The sequence below is a fragment of the Xenopus tropicalis genome, chromosome 7 (genome assembly GCF_000004195.4).
Source record: "Xenopus tropicalis strain Nigerian chromosome 7, UCB_Xtro_10.0, whole genome shotgun sequence".
NCBI classification, from domain to species: domain Eukaryota; kingdom Metazoa; phylum Chordata; class Amphibia; order Anura; family Pipidae; genus Xenopus; species Xenopus tropicalis.
This window is the reverse complement of record NC_030683.2, coordinates 92,506,338-92,530,130: the sequence shown is the minus strand read 5'-3', so window position 1 is coordinate 92,530,130 and position 23,793 is coordinate 92,506,338. Positions and strand designations below refer to the sequence as shown.

Here is a 23,793-nt window from a genome sequence, read left to right as displayed (position 1 = left end):
GATCTCATACCTTAAGTTTGCTAAAAAATCATTCAAATATTAAATAAACCCAATATGATTGTTTTGCCTCCAATAAGTATTAATTATATCTTAGTTGGGATTAAGTATAAGGTACTGTTTTATTATTGCAGAGAAAAGGAAATCATATTTTAAAATATGAATTATTTGCTTTTAATGCAGTCTATGGGAGACAGCCTATCTGGTCCTATCTGGTAACACGGGGAAAAGACTTATATATATATATATATATATATATATATATATACAGTATAAGCCTATACCCCTGTTACCAGATAGGAACAGAAATCTAATTTCAAGGTAACAGTGTCAGACTGATGCAGAGTAAGCTTTTGACATACAAATCAAACAGATACAGAGTCATAATTAAGACAACAACAAAATATGAATCAGATATATCTTCCCTGGTGTTAGGTTTTTATTTTCTTCACCAAAGTCATCTGTGACACATGGAATGGAAAAAGTTACTTCACTTTCATATTAACTTTGGCTATTGTTCTGTGGCTTTGAAGGCATACATTTTACACAGACTTGGAATCAATAATCTGCAGCTCTCTAGGTGTTTCAAAACTAAAACCCCAGCATCCTCCAACTTTTGGGGAGTCAACAGTTACAGATCCATGCACGAGGGGCTTTAAGCAGAGCAGAAAATGAATGGAATGTAAAAATTGAATATTGTATAGAAATAAAGTGCTTACAATGAATTGTACCTTGGCTTTTGACTAAAAAGGCCATAATATTAAGAATAATGTAAAAATGATACTATAACATTGAAAATAACATGTAACATATCTTGATATGGCTTTAGCTTTCATTCCACATAATGGTGTGTACAAACAATTGTTATAAATCACCAATAAATAAAGGTGCTGATGTCAACGAACAGTATGCTTAGGCCTCTGGCAACAAAGGAAAATATATGTACACAGCACTCCCATTGGTTAAAACAAAAGAGATCAGCCCTCAGACACCTCAGTACAATGATATACCCAGCAACAGTACTCACAACACAATTTAAAAGGTAAATCATGAGAGATACTGAAATTAAAGAGACTCCTAAAAAAACAAAGGTACAAAATGGCAGAGAATCCTCATGCAATGTCCTATGAAATTCTGCCACATTCCCATGCAGTTTGTCCATCATCATCATCCTCGAGCCATTTCATGTCCACGTAGGAAGTGAATACAAGAATTATATTTAGAGAAAGAACTGACACATAACTTAAAAACATCTGTCAAAATAAATATTCTTAACAGAGATCTAATAAATATTCTATGATAATGCATATTTCTTTCATTAGCTTGCTACCAGAGAGGCCCACGGGGCTATACAAAACACAAGCATGGAACTAATGCTTCAACCTACTAACCCTCTGGTTATGTTTCTAGCAGAGAAAGGGTTTAAAGGTGCAGCCCCACTCATCATCATTATATACCAAGAATGCAAGTTCATAGCCTACAGCCAAAGAACAATTTTGGACCAATTCATATAGAAACAAATATCCATATTTTGTGAGTTTGTGCCTGATCGCCACCTTGCATAAAGCACAATGACAAATATCACTTTTTTAAGCAGAAACTGCTCTTTGTTTTTATATTTTTGTTTACAGACTCAACAAAAACCTTTTTGTTTAACACTGATATTTTCCCAACATAGAAAACTAGTTGCACATTTCACACCAAACTATGCTCTCTGGGAGAAAATAAAAATGATCTGTAAAAATACTATTGATTTTTTTTGGATCCAGTAAGTGGAACTGCACTTTTAAAATCTGTTTTTGGTGCTGCTCACAAGCACATTGTAGGACAAGGGATATAGAAAGGAGCGTTCCAATAAGGACCATAGTTACGTTGCCCTGTACTGACCTTTACTGAAGGCTCCTTTGATCACCACAAAAATAGACACATTCATTGACTACACACAGACCTGACAGTAACTGAAGAGAGACGAGTTGCTTTCCATAGTAGCGTGCTGCCATACCAAATCTTACAGCAAAATGACTAGACTGACAGTCAGCTGCCTGTTCATCACCATTACATACACACACATAAACTAGAATCAGTCTTGAGGTTTCTACCACTTGCACTTTGAATGTATTAACAAGTCTTTTAGAATTTATTTTGTTTACATATGTACAGATGTTCAGCACTAAAATCAGATGCCCGGTGACAGGTGCCAAGGTCCAGCTGGATTTCCTTGAACTTCCTATGTAGAGTCCTCCCCTATAAGATAAGGGAAGGGGCTCAAGACATAGAGGAATATAATTGTTTTCCTACTCTCTTCCCATATTGGGAATTCATGGATTTTTTTTTCTTTTTCCTCAAAAGGAAAGAAGTGTCCTATATCCCCCTGATCCTAGAGGATACTGTCTGTGTAAGGCCCCTCAAAGATGTCTAGGACTTGGGTGGCCATTATGGTAAAGCTTCTGCTTGATGTGAACCATATTCCCGCTGGTGTCGTCATATTGTCGCGGGTGACGTTTTCTAAAATCCCTCAAGTTGCAAAACTTAGGAATCCAAGACCAGGAGTTGTCTGCAAAGAAGAAAAAAGACAAATTAATTTTTTTCCCCAGGTTTTCAATAATAAATCACAAAACCCTCAAGAACGCAGGGCTCTCATTAGCATATTTCTCAGTAATTATTCTCTTTTGCATTTTCCTTAGCACCATATTTCTGTATATAACCCTAAGAAAACAAACATATGTTCAGTATTTTATTGCACAGAATGTTGTGATGTCTGACCAGAGGGAACCGTTTCATGGAAAGACCTTGAGGGGCTGCATCATAAAGTGTTTACCGATAAAATGTTGTCAGGAAAAACACTCATGATATTAAAGGACAAGGAAACCCTGAAAAGTGTAACTTTCTAAAACAACCTCTACCCTAGCCCCTTGCCAAACATCATATTTATTTTGCACAAAACCACTTTACTTTTCTTAGAGTAACCCTGAAAAAAATCACTATACTTGATTGGGGCCACCATATTGATCCCCCTGATGTTATTGATCATTGTTGTTTCTCCATCTGGCACATGCCCAACATACTCCCATCAACGTGAAGGAGATAACTATGCTTTGTGCAAATGCTTTAGGTCTAAGCCTGACTCCAAGAGTGTTTACATTACCATAGCAGACATAATTCAAACTTAAGAAAGCTGCTGTATTGCTCTGCTACTGGGAAAATCAAGCATATTTGTGCCAGTTGGTACAGTAAGCGCATACACCCTCTTTTCTGGGTTTTCCTTTTATTTGAATAAATTCATTCACAGTGAGGTCATATGGATATTGTTTATGTAAGCCAGAGGTTCCAAAACTGCTGCCCCTCCTGAGGTGTCTTGGCCTGCAAAAGGGGTTCAGCCTAAAGTCCAGTTTGAGTACAATATTTGGCAGAGCCAGACCAAGCCAGGTGCCACTCCCCCAACCTCTCTGTTGCATCATGGTGCAAGCGTGTGCTCCTTGTACAGGGGGTGGGGGGAGTGCATACTGGAGTGGTGCTGGCTGGCCGGCTGGGGGGAAAACAAGGCAGTGGGGAATGAAGTCCCCCACTGCAAAGGAAGAAGTAAGTGCCTAGCGCCCCCCATGGTTGCACCATAGGCACGTTTCTCTCTTGCCTCCTACTAGTTCTGGCCCTGATTTGTGGAGAATGCCTATTAGGTCTCCTAGATATGCCTGTTTTAAGTTCAGTTTAATGTTATGATGAGCTTTGGGGTAAAAACTTATTCTTGAATATTCTTGGAACTATGGTTCAATGGCTGGAACCATGTTATGAGCTATAGGGGGCTTTGAACAAAAGCTGTACTTTCAAGGGGAAATGAAAAATGGAACCGAAAAAGTCCAACACCAACTGGTCTGTTTTATGTGATAATTGCTTCAGTCATCTCTTATTCCGGACTGTTTTGCTGCATTTATGGCACCAGAGGATTATAACTGCTGAGAGTCCATATTCCATAAGGTAATTCAAAGAGTCAGTATCTGTCTCTTGTTCAAACCACTGCTTGGTTGTTAGGCTAAGTTAGACCCTAACAACCAGATAGCTACTGAAATTCCAAACTTGAGAGTTGAACCAGAAGCTAAATAATTGAAAAAAACATACAATAAAAAAAATAAAGACAAGTTGCAAATTGTCTTAAAGTATCACTTCTCTACATTATACTAAAAGTTAATTTTTAAGGTGAACAACCCCTTTAACATAATATGACATCATGTGATAGATATCTTTTTGCATAAACTGTTATAAAGGGGAAAATTGGCAAACAGAGACAAAAAGAAGGAATCCGCATTATGCAGAAATATTTGTTTCTATAATGGTGGAAGTATTTATCTAGTGATATAGTGTTATAACTTGACCTTGGCACTTTCTGTCTATCCTATTGTTCCATTCCATGCCCACTGCCTCATTTCTCTTCCTGGAGAAGCTCATCTAACTGACAATCCATGTTATTACCTGTGCTGCCTTCCGGTAAAGCTCTCAGAAAACATTGTGGGTGAATAAAACAAAGGCTGACAGATTAGGCAATTTAAATTCTCGGTTTTAATTCTTTGCAAAAGCATTTAGGGATTTGCGGTCCTCTTGTTTTATTTAAAATGGAGAATAGAAAAATCTGAACTGAATCTGTTTTTCAGATTGACTTAACCAGCAATCACAGTTATATTTCCATGGCTAAATAGTGAATTTAATTAAACAGAGTGACAGGGCTGAATACACAGACCCACTTTAATCAGTTTCTGAAGCACTGGTCTAGATTACAAGATTTGATAACTATATCTTATTTTAGAGCTGGTTTAAACAATTAGTTCTTCTATTCTGTAGATTTATTAAACTTGCATTCAAAAAAAGGTTCATTTAGAAGAGTTAGTTTTATTAGTTCATTACTTAACTCCTTCTCGACCACCTGCCAGCTCCATAGATTACTCTGTAACACTAAAAGCATTATGAGGGTTCATGTGCAATGATATGATACTGCTACCGTAGCCTGAGGTGTGTGCAGCTCTGGGTCTTGCCCTAACTGATTTATAAAGAGAATGTGGCCATTACACAGGTTATGTACAGTCCAGAAATAATGAATACTTAACCAACAGATAGTTTATAGATAGGAAATAATGCGGCTCTAACTGTAAGAGCTCTGGCACACGGGGAGATTAGTCGCCCGCGACAAATCTCCCCAAACTACCATCCCACCGGCGAAAATGTAAGTCGCCGGTGGGATGGCACATGCTGTGCAGGTGATTTCGGCAAATCGCCGAAGTTGCCTCGCGAGGCATTTTCGCCGATTTGACGAAATCGCCTGCGCAGCGTGTGCCATCCCACCGGCGACTTACATTTTCGCCGGTGGGATGGCAATCCGGGGAGATTAGTCACCCGCGAACAGGGAGATTTGTCGCGGGCGACTAATCTCCCCGTGTGCCAGAGCCCTAACAGGAAAAAGTGTGAGAGTAAAAGACAGAACTCTGTCCATTAATTGGCTGATGGGGCCCAGCATGTATGTGCGCCTTGGCTTGTTTGTTTGCACTGTGAATCCTGTGATCCCAGGGGGTGGCCCTTAATTCTTAAAATGGCAATTTTCTATCAAGAATTACCCGATGGCACATAATTCTAAAAAAGTATATTTTTATGAAAATGGTTTATTTGCATGAAGCAGGGTTTTACATACGAGCTTGTTTATGCAATATATTTTTATAGAGACCTACATTGTTCGGGGGTATAGTTTTTCTTTAACAGAAATAAAACTAACATTAGGCAATATGCAGTGATAAGTGGACCAGAAAACACACCATGTTCTGGGTATCTGAAACATTATGTGTGTTCTCTCTACACCTTAACAGGTTTTCCACTTTACTGAATTGCACATTGACTTTTTTAATTTGATTTTGTTATTTTGCCTTGTGGCAAAACACTGGACACCAGTTTCAAGGAAGGCTCATATATCTCTGTAGAAGCATTTAGGTCATCTTCCCTTTTTCTTTTTTTTCTATTTACTTAAGATAATTAGCAACTATTAGCATCATTCATGCTTCATAGGCCTGTCACAATGAGTACAGTGCCACTGGTTACCCCGGGAAGGGCAATACCAAATATAAAAACCAAAGGGAAATAAACTAATTATAAACAAATCCTTTGAGCATGAGCATCACATAGAATGTTTTTTGCTTACCATGCTTCATTGTGGTATATAGGTATTAATTGGTAGCTGTAAAGATAGCTTTTGCCCTTGATATCTAAATATAAAATAATTAAATAAATAATAAATCAGTAAATTCACATTCATTTCAAGGCCAACTATTTAATTGATAGGTTAAATATGTCCTTTTTAAGCAAGTAATTTATAATATTGATTAATATACAAATGATAGATAGATAAATAGATTAACAGACAGATGATGATAGATAGATAGATGATAGATAGATAGATAGATAGATAGATAGATAGATAGATGATAGATAGATAGATAGATAGATGATAGATGATAGATAGATAGATAGATAGATAGATAGATAGATAGATAGATAGATAGATAGATAGATGATAGGATAGAAATATGATGAGCACAACTAGAATGATTGCTTATTAATATTATAAAACACACATCTGAGTAGTTACTTTGAAATTTAGAGTTGACCCTAGGCCAAAAAGCCCAAAGAAATTGCCCGGGTTACCTACAGTATATGTTGCATTAAGGCCAAGCTATTCTCTCTAAGCTGTGTGCACACAAATTTTGAGGCCAGCACAAAGAATTGTGTGTGAAAACACATCATTTTGTACTAATTATGACTGTCACAAACCAGTTTTTTTAAAGGTGGTTGTTTATTTTTTAACTTTTTAAAAGCACATAGGTTTAAAAACTGCACATCCATGAAGACCTTTGGAAGGCAGTAGTTATTTTTATGCCTAAATATAATGCCATCTGCTCACTGTAAAGCACAAAAGAGTCACACTCAAGATTGAATCTCCTGCCTGATTGTCCAGTGACACTGCCGCTCTGACATATACTGTAGAAGCTGGAAGTGTGCTGAATTAAAGAGTGAGATGCCCTGAAAGGAGAGTTAAATGCCTTCAGGGGAACATGTTGTTGAGGTTTGTCAGTAAAGTGACCTACACGTTGGCATGGGGAACAGAACAAATCTCCTGAAGCCACAAACTGGCCAAGAATATCTATATATATATTCATAGAGACAATGGTTGATGCTATTTAATTGTATTAATTTAAATAATTATTAGTTCAGAAACTGCACAGTACATTATTCGTACTTTAAGGTTTGTTTTCCGTTCACCACAATGTACAGTACTCAGTGTTCTTCTTTGTAAAGCTATAAACTGTTTACAGATTCCCCAGATCTGACCTGGGATGAAAGTGCTTACTCATGAAAATTTCACTAATCAGAATAAGTAAGCAGAGGAGTCACAGACAGGGGTGAAGGTTAGGGGTACAGAAAGAAAATATTAGCAGCTGAGGAGTCCATATGAGGATGGTTAGACCACTATTCACCTTAAATGCTATAACTGTATCACATTTAAACACCACTGATATAGCAATAGCTATTCTTATAGAGCAGGGCTTTTAGTTCTCTGTTCTGTTCTAGCTTTATGCATTTAATAAAAGTTAAATATTAATTGCATGCCTAGAAGGCACTGCATCTGTTACACTTAATAAGGACAATATGTTTTCCTCTGTACATTTTCTGAATATATATTTTTATCTTTTGAAATATATATAATCTATGGACTGTCCACAGTTTGGGTTTCCTGTGCACTAACCTGCCAGAACATGCCTATTATAAAAAAAATCCATTAAACAGTATTGTATTTAATAAATATTTTTCAAAAATAGAAATCTATTACATTTAATCAAACACTACCATTTACAGTGTTGTTGCACATTCATGTACATGTACAGGGAGGTGAGGGAGATGTACAGGTACAGGGAGGTGAGGGAGATGTACAGGTACAGGGAGGTGAGGGAGATGTACATGTACAGGGAGGTGAGGGAGATGTACAGGTACAGGAAGGTGAGGGAGATGTACATGTACAGGGAGGTGAGGGAGATGTACAGGTACAGGAAGGTGAGGGAGATGTACGTGTACAGGGAGGTGAGGGAGATGTACAGGTACAGGAAGGTGAGGGAGATGTACATGTACAGGGAGGTGAGGGAGATGTACAGGTACAGGAAGGTGAGGGAGATCTACAGGTACAGGGAGGTGAGGGAGATGTACAGGTACAGGAAGGTGAGGGAGATCTACAGGTACAGGGAGGTGAGGGAGATGTACAGGTACAGGAAGGTGAGGGAGATGTACATGTACAGGGAGGTGAGGGAGATGTACAGGTACAGGAAGGTGAGGGAGATGTACATGTACAGGGAGGTGAGGGAGATGTACAGGTACAGGAAGGTGAGGGAGATCTACAGGTACAGGGAGGTGAGGGAGATGTACAGGTACAGGAAGGTGAGGGAGATGTACATGTACAGGGAGGTGAGGGAGATGTACAGGTACAGGAAGGTGAGGGAGATGTACATGTACAGGGAGGTGAGGGAGATGTACAGGTACAGGAAAGTGAGGGAGATGTACATGTACAGGGAGGTGAGGGAGATGTACAGGTACAGGAAGGTGAGGGAGATCTACAGGTACAGGGAGGTGAGGGATATGTACAGGTACAGAAAGGTGAGGGAGATCTACAGGTACAGGGAGGTGAGGGAGATGTACAGGTACAGGAAGGTGAGGGAGATGTACATGTACAGGGAGGTGAGGGAGATGTACATGTACAGGGAGGTGAGGGAAATGTACAGGTTCAGGGAGATGAGGGAAATGTACAGGTTCAGGGAGGTGAGGGAGATCTTGCAACCTCAAGATTTTTTGTATTTTTTAAATACATCTCCCATACATCTCCTAGAATTGGGCAGGGCCATGGATTGGTACTCAGAAGTGTGGCGCTGGAGTCAGTTGGTGGTCTATTTTGACAAACTGTTATCTGTCCCTGAGCTGAATAATGTAAAGATACTGAAATCATGTTAAGATGGTGGAGAACAAATGGCTATTTCAGCATCATTAAATCTGTGGTCTTATGTATTTTCCTGAATTGTTTGCATTGAATAAACGTATAATAACAATCTAAATTAGAGAGATTTAATGAACAAGAGAGAGAGAGATATTCTGTACTGTATAACTCCAACCTGGCATTTAGTTGTTGCATATAGGTAGGGAATTCTGAGTCAAAATTATTGAGTTAATATGGTAGGCACTAACTTTACATGTGATGTATGGAAAAGTTCTCAAGCAGCCCAGGCCCATCACTAACAGCAGTATGGGAGGACAGCAGTCATGGAGAGAAGCAGAGGACTCCTCATACAAAAAACAGGAACCTCTCACACTTCAGAGGACTCGACATGAGGATAAGAAACAGGGGACAGAACAAGAGTTATGTTGGAGAAACTGGCTTTCACGTTTGACCTGTACTATGTTATCATGCACAATGTACAGGTATCGGACCCCTTATCCGGAAACCCATTATCCAGAAAGCTCCGAATTACGGAAAGCCTGTCTCCCATAGACTCCATTATAATCAAATAATTCAGAATTGTAAAACTGATTTCCTTTTTCTATGTAGAAATAAAACGGTACCTTGGAATTGATCCCAACTAAGATATAAATAATCCTTATTGGATGCAAAACAATCCTATTGGGTTTAATTAATGTTTTATTGATTTTTTAGTAGACTTAAGGTGTTGAGATCCAAATTACGGAAAGACCCCTTATCCGGAATACCCTTGGTCCCGAGCATTCTGGATAATGGGTCCTATACCTGTACAACCTATTCAAATTAATGAACATCTTGGAGTTCTATGATCTGTATAAAAGCACTCAGCCCGCTGTCTCAAGGCATTATTTTATATGGTCTTAGGAATCCTCAGTGACTCTTAATAACTTTATAGACAACAGTACAGACCATAATCCAATACATGAACAAATGTAACTATTGTATATTAGAACTGAGTTTCCTTATTTTAATAAAACTTCAACCAACGAGAGTTTTTACACTACTAAATCAGCCTACAATTAAGGGCTCATGGTTTTAATCAACTAATAAAAGATTTAACCGGAGAAAGACTGTTGCCTTTTTTCCCTCTTTTTGCTACTATACATTATTAAATCAGCCATGCTTGACGATTTTCCTGTAACCTCACGTATTCCATATAAATATTTGTATAAAACACAGAGGTTGCCAGCTGTCCTGCAAATAGCTTTAGGTATATTCCAGGCAAGTCATCTCTCATTATTTGTATGCTTACTGCAGTGTACAACCTTCAGGCCTCCAGCTGTTATTGGATAACAACTCCCAACCAAGAAGGGAGGGGGTCCCTGAAGATTAGGCTTTGCATCACTACACAGATATTCATTCTAGATACTTGTGTATTATTTATGTTCCGACTAGCCACATCATACCTCTGTTATTTCTATGCTACTTCCCCCAATAAACCAAGTTACTGCTACTGAGCAAATGCAGCTCTTATAAGTCACCTAGATACAAACACTACTCACGTATTTTCATTAAAAGTCAACTAATGCAGATATAACCCAAATTATACCTTTATGTAGCCTTGTTCCTCCATTAATTGACCAAACAGTTCATTACATTGGAACCAAGGAAGACTACTCCCTTGTTAGCCACAATACAGGACCCATTTACATAAGTTACATTATATAAACACATAAAAAGGATTATTATTATTCCTTTGTGTAATGCTTTGAATACATGTTAACAGTCCTGCTGTAGAAATGTCCCACCTGTATATCACCAATATGCAAAAACTGGATACACATTGCATAAATAAAATGTTTACATGCTGCAATTGCCTCATATTAAAAGAAGAACTAAACCTTAAAATGATAATGGATAAAAATTCCATATTTTACATACTGACATACTGCACCAGCCTAAAGGTTCAGTATCTTTATAGCTGCAATGATCCAGGACTTCAGACTTTTTACAGGGGGTCACCCAGGCGCGGATTTTAGGGGCGGTATGCCGGCCCACTGCAGAAAAATTTTAACATTTCTCCTCACTGCTCTGTATGGTAGTTTAAATGGCTTGCGTCGGCGCGCGGGGGGAGGGGGGATTTGATGTTCGCGCATGCGCGTTGGGGGGGTGCAAATGGGGGGTGGCCTCAGGGCCCCTGGATTTGAAATCCGGCGCTGGGGTCACCATCTTGGATACTGTTGGAAGTGTCAGTGACATTCACATGATTACTGTGCCCTGGGCAGCTGTTGAAGCTAAGCTTAGGGGTTGTGGAAAATAATCAAACAGAATATGATGTAATATAAGCTGAGGCTTCCAGGCTGCACTTTTTTAAGATCTGCTTGTAAAGAAAATCTGAATTACTTATGAATTAGCCTCATATGACATTTATTTTCTATGTATACAGTATATTGTGAGGGTATTGTGTGGGTCCCTAAGCTCAGTAACTGACAGCAGCACAGATATTGTGCAGGGAATCAGTAGAAAAGAAGATGGGGAGCCACTGGGGCATCTTTGCGGGCACAGATCTTCCCTGCTATAGGGCTGTGGTTGCCTTGGGCTGGTACAGAAGCACAAAACATAATGTACAACATTTCTGCCTTTCTTTATTTAGGCTCTAGTTCTTTAATCCACTTTCTCAAATATTTATTTTCTTTTCTGCTTGATTATTTCTAATAGGATGTTTCTGATTTGGAAGAGCAAAGACATCTGTGAGTGAATCTGATGACTTGTACCCATCATTTACTTCAACAGCAATCAGTATGGATGTCATCCTTCCAGGTTTAAAGCAATTATCCTTATCTCAGTTCTTAAGGCTAAAAGAATAATGGAGAATTCCTCCCATGAAACCCACAGGTAAATGACCTTGACATAAGAGATATTTCTTTGTGGCATAGATGCTTTTACTTTGACAACTAAAATAGTAATACTAAACTGCAGAGTTTAGCTGTCTCTCATTAGGATGCTGCTCAGGGATGTGTTTCCATTTAGGTTTAGTTGAGACAAATGATGGAGGTTCTGTATGTTACTTTTAGCAAACCCACTTTTTCTCTGCTTATAATTCATTTATCCTCAGTGTCACTGCAATCTATCACTGCAATCTATGGCACAAACTACAATTGTGTTACAACTTTGCATTTACAAGTATACACTAGGTGCAACTAATCAGATATTTGTAGTAGACTAATCAGATGTATTTTCCAGTTGTTTGGCATGGTATACTCTTGAATTAATGCCAATTTTATTTAATTATGCCATGGTGTATTAATTACTAATGGAACTTATTTCAGCAGCTGCAGCAATCGGTAGTGTAACTAGATGGGCACAGGGCCATAAAACATTGGTAAGTTTACTTAGTCTACAAGATATATTAATAACGCTCATTAATTTTACACTTACTTTACCCCCTGCAACTGCAACATTAATCTGAGAAAAATGCAATTCATGTGTACTCATGCACGAACGCACACACACACAAATCCATATACAATCCACCACTCTTGCTCCTTGGTTGCCATTATGTACTTTTTTGCCTCTGAGTTCATGTCATTTACCTCAAACAGTGACCTATAACAGTGAAAAGCAGCAAAACAAAAAAAAAAACATAGTACAGGTATAGGACCCATTATCAAGAATGCTTGGGACCTGGGGTTTTCCAGATAAGGAGTCTTTGGTAAATTTAATTTAAACATGAATTAAACCCAATAGAATTGTTTTCTATATTATTATTATTACAGAGAAAAAGGAAATCATTTTTAATAATATGAATTATTTGACTGAGTTTATGTGATAAGGCCTTTCTGTAATTTGGAGCTTTCTGGATAATGGGTTTCCAGATAACAGATATAATACCTGTAGAAGTATTTAGAAAAGTGCACTATGGAATACACATCTTAAATATTCTCAACATGCTACAGCCACTTAGAAAGAAATGCAGCTTGTGGGGTATGCGGTAGTGATGGAAATCGATTTGCAGCCTGTGGTTCCAGTAGTTAGAGACTGCTGCTTCGAGAAAGAAATTGGAAATACAAGATATCACTAAACATTATGAAAAATAGCTTTCTCTGCACACAAATTACCAGGAATAAGGGTTTGATAATGACATTGGCACCAACGTCCAGCAAGCAATGTAGCTGATTTTGTAACTATTTTAGTAATTATTTAGTGCCAATTTTGTTAGAAATAATATGCCTTTAATATAAACACTGGGTAATATAAGTTGCAAGCCCTGCTCCCCGGATAGTTATGCCACTAATTTCATTCATGGCTGGCCACTTTGCTAGTACACAATATGGGTAGCACAAATATTCCAGGTTACTGACACAATCAGCTCTCACATTTATCCACAGAGGCTGCTATGTGTGGGGTGAAACTGTATCCTATATTTGTACTTTATTTGTCCATTTTTATCAGAAGTGATTCAATTTACCCTGTTTTTACATATAATGCAACCTTCAATCTCAGCACTTTTAAAAAAAACTTTAGGCGACTGCGGGACATCGCAGCGACACGTATGCCATCCCTCCAACGATTTACATTCTAGCCGGTGGGATGGCATTGTGGGGAGATCAGTCGCCCGCGACAACAAAGATTTGTTGCTGGGCGAGTAATCTCCCCATGTACCCCTGCCCTAACAATTAAGAGAAATACGTTGCCATGTAGATCCCTCGAGAGAGGATCAGGACAGCTAACCAGACAACATCTCACATACAATTTTGTTACAATGTAAACATGGCTTTTAATCCAAAATGAGATTTTCCAAATGAGTACAGCTTTTACTTGAGGAGCAAGCTTTGCTCCAAGTTACAGCAGCACAAACGACACCCTTGAGTTAAAATATTAACCCCTCTTTATCCAGTGAGGTCATGCTTTGTACTCTAAAGGTGATACTGATAATATTGACATTTTCTTTACTGTGACGTTATCTTTTCTTCCCCCTCCAGTATTATCCTTGCATTAAGTCTTTCAAGGTCTATATGGTGTTCTTTTGTGAAGTGAAACAGATGCAGGGGGGAGATGTCCTCTCTTAAATGGGATGTACATGTTTTCTAGAAGAAACCTTGGCAAGTGGCCATTTAATCAGCTACTAGAGGACAGTGCAACAAAATAGCACACAATCCATCTTTTGTGTATAACCCACACATTAGACCAACTGACTGATCAAACGTTTCCAGTGGTGGAAGAAAATACTCTATAATTGCCAGACAGTACACATTTAGTGAAAAGCTCCTTGCTGGGAAATTCATTGCAGTGTTCCAAATGTTCCAACACTCAATCACAAACAGACAGACAAAGATATTTAAGCTTATTCTAAACTATTAGGAATATGATTTAACCTTATTCCCGACTTTCAAGAAAGGAAAACACACATTACCAAAATTATTTTTTCCATAAAGGGTGTTTAGAATGGCACAAATTGTACAATTTCCTAAAAATGAGATAAATAATATGTATAAAAAAGATCTAAAATTATTTTGCTCTTTGGTAGCCTTGGGATAATTATATGCACACCTTCTGCATAGAATGTCTGGGTTAGGGATAACAATGAGGATCCCTGGTAATTTCCAAATTTAGCAGCCCCTGGGATTGTGAAAAATATATCCCATGCTGCGCAGTGTCCCATTAACACCTTTTATTGTACCCACTGTAATCTTAATAATGCAAGCTTAGAGCAACAACATCTGAGAGAAGCTGGAAATAAATGGAACTGGCCAACATAACCCTAGGATTCTAGCCAGAAATTCTCAGGGTCATATAGCCAGGTTACAGAAAAATGAAAATATATTTATGGGCATTCTGAGAAAGTATGGCTGCCCTCACACTTAGGATGCAGCTATCACACTCAAAGCAAATATATCCCATTGGAAAGTGGGTTTTTTTGTCTTAGATATCTGGAGTTACATGTCTTTGGAGTGTACAGCAGAACCCCTTATTGGAAGAAAATGGTTCAAAATCTGAAAATGTAAAAGAAAGGAAAAAATTCATTCAAGTTTTCAAAAGATATAAGTACAGTAGTCAGTTATTTTTTTAAAAAAATACTATAACGTGTTAATGAAAAACAGGCAAAAATTGCAATATAAAATGCAGGAAAATGAGGTTTAAGATCTGGGAATTGCATTATATGCAACTAATGTGTTATAAATGGGTGGCATCACAAAACAATGGTTTTAAATATCAAAATGTTAAACCTAGTTGTGACTGTATTGTATTCTGTGGTTTAATACCTCCACCAAATGGATATGAATATATAATAAGTACAGACAAGCTGACTCTATGTGAATAACTACAGAATCCATAGTTCATAAGAGGGTTGTCTCCCTGGCAACATAGTAATGCAATGCTCTCCACCTTTGGCTGGATGCTTTACCTAGTCTCTAGCCCTAGCTGGTTTAATGCAATGCTTGGCCAGTAAGGGACACTGAAAGATGACTATGGTACTATGCACCAGATGCAGGACAAGCCTTTCAGTTTCCTAAACCTTTACACTTATCCTTATGAAGATTGACATCTATGGAATTTTTCTGCTGACTCTGGATTACTTCCTTTCTTTACTTGTTACTTTTAGAAAATAAAATAGGGCATATTCAAATGCCCACTTGCTTTGTTAGTAGATATTATCACCTTCAGGTAATGTACTAAATGACCCAACCAAAGTCTCTCAATAGCATTTCACCCATCTGATTTGCGCTTTCTAGAATGATACCACCACTAGACTTTGCCACAGTGCCTTTTCCATAAAAAATAATGAATATGGTTGAGCAAGGGAGTTTTCATCATCATCATTCTCCCTATGTGCCAACATCCTTAGTCCCTGCCTTCAGGGTTGCAATAGAGTGATATCCAGGGGGCCCAATGAATTTTAAACCTGTTGCCACCTTAAGCGCAAAGCCCCTAGTGGGGCTCTGGCTACGGGCTCACGACATGGCAGCAGGCACTCCCAATGCTGGGTAGACAAAGAACATCTGACGCATACAAATAGCCTACTTTACTACTCATGGGGGGGTCCTCAAGATTTCTGATATTAGCCTTACCTACTTTCAACTAGAGTGTTGCTATACATTTAAAATACCTATTGTCAAGGGAATTTTCAATAAATGCTTCTATTTATCAATAAAATTCTGCATACAGTATCTACATTCAGTGGGGAATATACCAGAGATGGCTATAGGTTAATTGCAGGGTAAGTCTTTATTATTTGCATTAATGTATTTATGAATATGAGTGGGATTTGCCATGAAATAAAATCCACATACTGCACTGAAACAGTGGCAAGATTGTTGTGCAAACTGGAAGGATGCTATTGCTTTCCATACTTGAGTTTCCCATGCAATAACCACTGAACTTAATATCTCTCAGACACAGATTGTGTCACAGATTTTTTGCAAGCACTGGCAATGTCTGTAATCCTTCACAGTTCACTGCTCCCATCAATGAGGTCATCCATTCTATCTGAGCAATTTAAACCAATTTTCTTGGCACCTATGGGCAATAGGCTAATCTATCAAAGGATTTTAAATTAGAATTTTTTTATAATCTACCGTAAAAGAGAAATGTATTAATGTATGTATGTAATAGTACAAAGCTGCACATGCATCAAACTCTATTACAGTTACAAGCACAGGTATCTGTTACCTGAAAACCCATTATCCAGAAAGCTCAGAATTATGGGAAACTAATCTCACATAGAGTACATTTTAAGCAATAAATTCAAATTTTTAAAATAATTTCCTTTTTCTCTGTTATAATAAACCTGTACCAGGTACTTGATCCTACCTAAGCTGCATGAATTTATGTTGATGGCAAAACAATCCTATTGGGTTTATTTAATGTTAAAATGATTTTTAGAAGACCTAAGTATGGAATTCCAAACTATGGAAAGAACCCTTATCTGGAAAACCCCAAGTACTGAGCATGATGGATAATAGATCCTACACCTGTATTAAGAAAACACATCTCGAAGAATTTTTGACTTTTGGAATACAGATACTATCAAAAATTATACTAATATCTACAGTTAGTATTAATGTTTGTATATAGTTATGTATGTGTTGGTACAGATTTGTAATTATAGGTTTGTGTGTGCTGGGTTTACTTGGAAGGGTTGAACTTGATGGACTCTGGTCTTTTTTCAACCCTATGTAACTATGTAAAAATATGCTGCATTCATTGGGGTTTAATCCCGCAGCGCTTTCCAGCAGTATGTGTTCTAGAATCTCCTGCAATGTGTATGTTCCTCTTAGACCAGGCCTTGTCTGTGTTTGTATAGTTCATTTCTATCACAAATCTACAGTTCTGTAATGCTTGATTATTTTTAGAACAGGGTATTTGTTTGTATCACTGCACAATTGTAAGCCCTCACCAGGATCAATTAGTTTAGTAATTGAGATCAGAAAGCTAACAAGGCAAGGCAAAGAAAAATGTGAGAGTTTTAGGGTAGCACCTCATGAATCAGTTAGCTGTTTTGCCTACTGTTTAGGTGTATGAATTGCATGAAGGTGTATGAATTGCATGAAGGCACTAGTACAGGTGATTATCACTTCATTTGCTGCACTGCAGATAGATAAGTGTCAGCACGGCCACTTGCTGTTGATTCTATTTCCCAAGCAACACTTGCTAGTTTCTTGGAAAATGTGGTTTTTTGATGTTCAAAGCAGGTGCCAAATGCTTGTCAGTGAAATGTAGGTTATTACTGTAAAGCCTTCCTAATACAACAGCAATTATGTTGCAGTAGTTCACCCCTGGAACTCATTTAATGGACCAGAGCTAGCTACAGCAGATTGGGCCACACTGGCACCCTGGAACTAATTTAATAAACTGGAACTAGCTAAACCCGATAGAACCACACTGCGCCCTAGAACTAATTTTATAAACTGGAGCTAGCTACACCAGATAGGGCCACACCGGCACCCTGGAACTAGTTTAATAAATTGGAACTAGCTAAACCCGATAGGACCACACTGCGCCCTAGAACTAACTTTATAAACTGGAGCTAGCTACACCAGATAGGGCCACACTGGCACCCTGGAACTAGTTTAATAAATTGGAACTAGCTAAACCCGATAGGACCACACTGCGCCCTAGAACTAATTTTATAAACTGGAGCTAGCTACACCAGATAGGGCCACACTGGCACCCTGGAACTAGTTTAATAAATTGGAACTAGCTAAACCCGATAGGACCACACTGCGCCCTAGAACTAACTTTATAAACTGGAGCTAGCTACACCAGATAGGGCCACACTGGCACCCTGGAACTAGTTTAATAAACTGGAGCTAGCAACATCAGATAGGGCCACACTGGCTGCCCTGGCACCCTAGTGCAGGGAGGGAAATGCCCCTTTAGGGTAGTACAGTCACAGACATCTAATAACAATGGTTCCATTGAATTTATTGAGTTAGGTGTTGGCTGAAAGTGACAGGTGTAAGAAAGTATGATCCAATCACAATGGTACCATGATTCTCATTGAGGCATGTGATAATCAATGTACATGACCAGAACTGTGAATTGTTTGAAAACGCCAAAGTAAGGATACCAAAGCGGCAATGTATGTTGCTGACAAGCGGTTTTGCAGGCCCCCTCTTCTGTTCAGAGTTGTTTTTTACAGTCTGGCATAAATGGCCTCCTTCATACCTTCTTCAAAAAATCTGTCTTCTCTGTTCAAAATTTGCACATTGCTGTCCTCAAAGGAGTGTCCCTTTAATTTTAGAGGTAGATTAAAGGGTTTAAATTTTGGGAAACTCCCTACCACTCAGTTAAACTGAAGAAGTCACTCGGATAAGTGGGGAAATGTTTTTAAGAAAATGTCTGCCTCTGTAGTGCCAAGAGAAGTGCAGCATTGTGCAATATTGTTTGTGGCTGCCATCTTACAACTGCTTGTATCTCCATGATAGTTGGCATGCATACTGGTTAAGAACCATGTGTAGGCTTCCAGTGTACATGCATTCTAAGCAAGGAATAAAGTTCTGCACTTCTCTTGGAACTACATTGGCACTGATCAATCATGGCAGTTGTCGATGGTGCAATGTGATAGGGGGACTAGGGCTCAGTGTAATGGTGGCACATCAGAGAAATTAGTGACAAGTCTTTAGTTCCCATTTAAAGGTGAAATGACAAATAATCCCTACCTTACAATATTGCCTCAGCCTAAGCTCTTATCTCTTCCAATCTCATAACTAATTAAACAATTCATGCTCTGTGACTTGTAAGACAATTGATCTGATCCTGATTTGGACCCCTGTCATAAAAGCAAGACAGGGGTGTTTTCTTTTTTTGGGATCAATGAAATTATAAATATAAACATTTCTTGAAGTCATCAGTTGAAAGGAGATGTAAAGAAGCTGAAAGTGTAATAGGCCAAATATTATCAAAGTAGAATCTGTCCTTTGACAACCTTGGTTGCTTTGTGATGAATACTCCCTATTAAACTGCTCACTGATAAAGGCACCTACAGAATATTGCTACATAAATTGTCCCCTTTATCATACTAAGCTTTCATTCTCTGCAATATTTATTTTTCAGTCGACTGCCCTTATCTCTATAATAAATCTTTTCACAATATTTTAAACTGCCACCTCTTTTTGCTGAAAAAAATATTAGGTGCATGGCTGGTTCCATACAAGAATAAAATATTTGTAGGTCAGGGTAGGTTTTCTTTCTTCCACGGGATAAATCAAAAAGATAAGCCAATCAGATTCATGGTATTTCAAGAGGCTTTCAACCGTAGCTACTATATTGCAATACTATTATATTACAAACACTGCAAAACTATCATAAAACATTATATTTCCAAAGCAAACAGGGCATTCTATTATAGTACTGACAAAATATTTGCTAACATATACAGCTCTCCCTCCTCTATGACAAAGTCATTCTGAAGTTTGCTTTAAACTCACAGTTTGACACGTTATGGAGATACTTTATTGTTGTACTGTAGGAGAATAGGAAATGTTCCAGGCAAGAAAGCATAGCAGTGAGACCCATGTCAATGAAGATCGGGTAACACAGAGTTTTCCACCCATAATTCCATTTGCTGTCGTCTGGGACCAATGCCTTTTATGATGTGATGAGCTTGTGCTCACATGCTGCTCAAACAATACAACAAGACTGCATTCTTGATTTTTTGGTGAAAATCTAGATACAGAATAGAGATGCACCAAATCTTCGTTCAGATTGGGATTTGGCCAAATATGAACTTTTTTCAGCAGCATTTGGATTCTACTGAATCGAAGTGCTCATCCTAAATGCCCCTCAGAACAGGGCCCCGACCCTCCCTATCTGCCCCACAGTTACAAAATCACTGCAGGCCAATAAGAACTGACAGCTTCAGGACCAGCAGTATGCATACTGTAAGTATCATACCCAAACTTTAGTACAGTGAAAACCAGAAGGCAGTGGGTACAAAAAAAGTAAACAGGGGCTTTCAGATACAGTACACTACCTAACTGGCAGTGCAGTGCTGCAAAATGCAATTCTTATGATTACCTCCTAATTCAAAAATGTTGCATATTCAGGGGATATAATCCAGCTCAGAAATCATAATCCTTTAGTAACACATAGCAACCAATCAGCAGGTAACATTTATTTTCTTTGAGAAGGTTGAGGACATCAAAGAAAAAAAACATTTGCCTTTTACAATTGTATCTAAGTGCAGGTGTTGAGTATTCTGGGCTCAAAAGCTGCCAAAAGCTACTTATCTAATTAAGTTTGAGAAACGTTGTATCTTTTTTTGGCGTTCAATTCCCCAGGCGATCAAGGGAAATGAGGGACTTTTCAATAAGAATCCGGGACTGGGGGCTGAGCTGTTAAAATCGTCACTGTCCCGCAAAAATCGGGACAGTTAGTAGGTATGGTTTTACACAGTTTTATACTGATAGGCAGGCTGTAGCTCAAACGCTTTTTGAAGGCTCAGAATGTCAGCTACTCTGTCTATGCACTGTCTATGCAGTTCCTGGATTAAGTTAACCCTAAGGTTACTAACTTTCAGTTGAGGTAAAAGCCTGCTATTAGCAGTCTAAAAATGCAAACATCTCAGAAACCACTACAAGAGTCAAGCTAAGGATAGGTATTATAAACTTGCTGAAATGCAGCAACCAAGAGTGGTTTAAATGCCAGAGTCAGTACATACAATACAGTCATACACAGCGGTCTATGGAGTAACTCAGGCCACCAGCAGTGCCACTGTATCTGAAACGGCAGAGCCATTTGCAGATTCATTGCATGTGTCACAAGAAATATGGCCTTCTGCAACCTGTATATTAGTAGGTTGCAGACAGTCTCTGTGTGGTGCTTGACAAAGGTGTGGCAAGTATCTAACTGGGCAGCCTGTAGCATGGTGTGCAGAACACCATTTCCGATTCAGCATTAGCATGTAGTACTCCCCGTGAGGATGGCTTGTCCAGATATTGTTTTCCCTTGATCTCTGCAATACATTTATGATATGCTTGCCTGTAAGTATCAGAGTAAGAATTTTATACTTACTATCTGTCATACTATCCCTGTTCCTTCCAAAAATGTTATTACTTATCTCTCCCTCCAAGTTGGGAACTGTGCTGCTTTCACAACCAATTAAATTATTTTTTGGTGTAAGCCTTGTCTCTGTGATTCAAGTTTCCTTGAATCACATGGAGTTAGACAGGAAAAAATGAAAATTGTATAATATGTACCTTGATTTTCTTTTCCTTACGTCAGCAGATTCCTACCCCTTTCTAGAAGCTTGTCCTGAGTGGGATTTGGGCTCTTTAAGTTTTGGGTAGGGTCCTTTTGATGGGAGGAGTAGGGTGGGGCTAAACCCAGTGAATGCTGACATGGAGTTTCCCAGGACAATAAATTCATGGTAAGTATTATACAATTTAACTTTGTTAATTGGGGATGTGTAAATAGTGTTTTTTTATTACTCTTTAAAAGAGAAGGAAAGGCTACATTCCTATATATGGGGGCCATTTTCTTTCCACTAAAAGAATTGGGGGTTAGTCCAGCCTTGTTTAAATGATGTCACATGTATAGCAATTTTGTTTAGCAGTGCACACTTTGCTATTTTCAACAATTCAACCTTAATTCAAAGTGTTTGTAAGACAAAACCAGAGGAATCCTTTTAAGGGATACAAGTCCAATGCTTTTAGTTTTGAGTTTCACTTCAAAAGTAAAAGCATTGGGATTAATCCCCTTGAAAGGAATTTCCAAATAGCACCACTGGTTTTGTCTTAAATTGTGTCACCTGTCAGAGGCGTAACTGGTAAGGATTTTGTGGAAAGGGCTTATTACATTTCATTATTTTAATATATTCTCAAGGTTATGAAATGACTCAACATGAAATCCCCTTCTGTTGCCTACTTTGTATGCATTGCTGAAATTCAGTCAGGTCTCTAGTTAGGTTCAGTGCTCCAGGCATGAAGAATAGACATTCATTAATTTAAGTCTTTATTTGCAGCATTGCAGGTACGTATCAAACACCCATATGGTATCATGTTGGGATACTGGGGGAGGAAATTCCAAACCATATCCTGGATTTTGTAGAAGTACAAGAAGTAGGGGTGTGAGGAGTCCAAATATGCAGCTGTCCTATAAAGCATGTTTGTATCTGGCCTGTGCCCATGACCATAGATATTTCTGCAGAGCCCAGGTACATCTCTCCTGCACCCACAGACCACACTCACATCTTTCCTGGCCCCAGAGCCTAGGGGTCACCACCTAATTTTTGATATTAATATGGAGGAAAGGTGACGTAATCATGAAGGTTTCCAAAAAAAAGTTAGTAACCCTACCAAAACCTAGAGAAATATCTATCCTGCAAACAGATCGGAATTGCCCTGCACACATCTAACATTTACCATTAAAATAATATGATGCTTAGTTTGGCTCCTTGACTCAACATCTCACACGCATACAGATAACATACATGAAGAATTAAACAAGTCCCAGTATAATACTTTGCAGATATTTTCATAAATATTGATAGGGTTATAAGAGATATGATCATTATATGGCACATTGTTGAATATCATATTGTTAACAATGAGGTACCACTAATATTTGTATCTTAAGTATTAATAGTAATACATCAAGTATATAGTCATTTATCTTTATAGTAAGCCAAAATGTTAGGCACCCCCAAGTGACTTTAATCGCTTACCTTGTACCCCGGGCTGGTGCCCCTGTTAGGAGTAAACAGCACCAGCCCGGGTTACCTGTAGTGATGTGCTTCCTCCTTCCAGCTTCGTTTAGCTGCGACTCCGAGTCCGGCGCATGCGCAGTAGAGTGAAAAGCCGACTTCTCTGTTAAAGTTCTGCTTTTTCACTCTACTGCGCATGCGCGCACGGAAGCAGGAAAGAGGAAGCGCTCGCTGCAGCTACCCCGGGCTGGTGCTGTTCTCTCCGAACAGGGGCACCAGCCCGGGGGGAAAAGGTAGGCGATTTAAGTCACTTGGGGGTGCCTAACATTTTGGCACCCCCAAGTGACTTTGCCTTTCCATGTCCTTTAATTTGCAGCTTTAGGCTTTACTTAAATGGGTGGCAATTTTTAATATGTTATAGAATGTATGCTATTCTTAACAACTTTGTGATTGGTCTTCAATATTTATTTTTAATAGTTGTTGAATTATTTGCCTATCTATTTCACTGGTCACTGACCCAAGAAGCTAAAAATCTATTGCTCAGTGAGCTTACAATTTTAATATTATTGTTACTTTTTACTTTATATTCCTTATCTTTCTATTCTACTTATGTTACAGTCTCTAATTCAAACCACTGCCTGGTTGCTAAGGTAAACAAAACCCT

General features: G+C 38.5%; 1 protein-coding gene across 2 annotated transcripts in view; it reads right to left on the bottom strand.

The window, feature by feature from the left end:
• Positions 1–407: 407 nt before the first annotated feature.
• tmem240 (transmembrane protein 240) overlaps positions 408–23,793 on the bottom strand; it is a 71,234-nt gene continuing 47,848 nt past the window's right edge. For both annotated transcript variants that reach the window (XM_031906143.1, XM_018095679.2), the window contains exon 4: positions 408–2,551. In XM_031906143.1, coding sequence (XP_031762003.1) covers positions 2,403–2,551 — 149 coding nt within the window. In that variant the 3' untranslated portion in view covers positions 408–2,402. The remainder of the gene's footprint in view (positions 2,552–23,793) is intronic.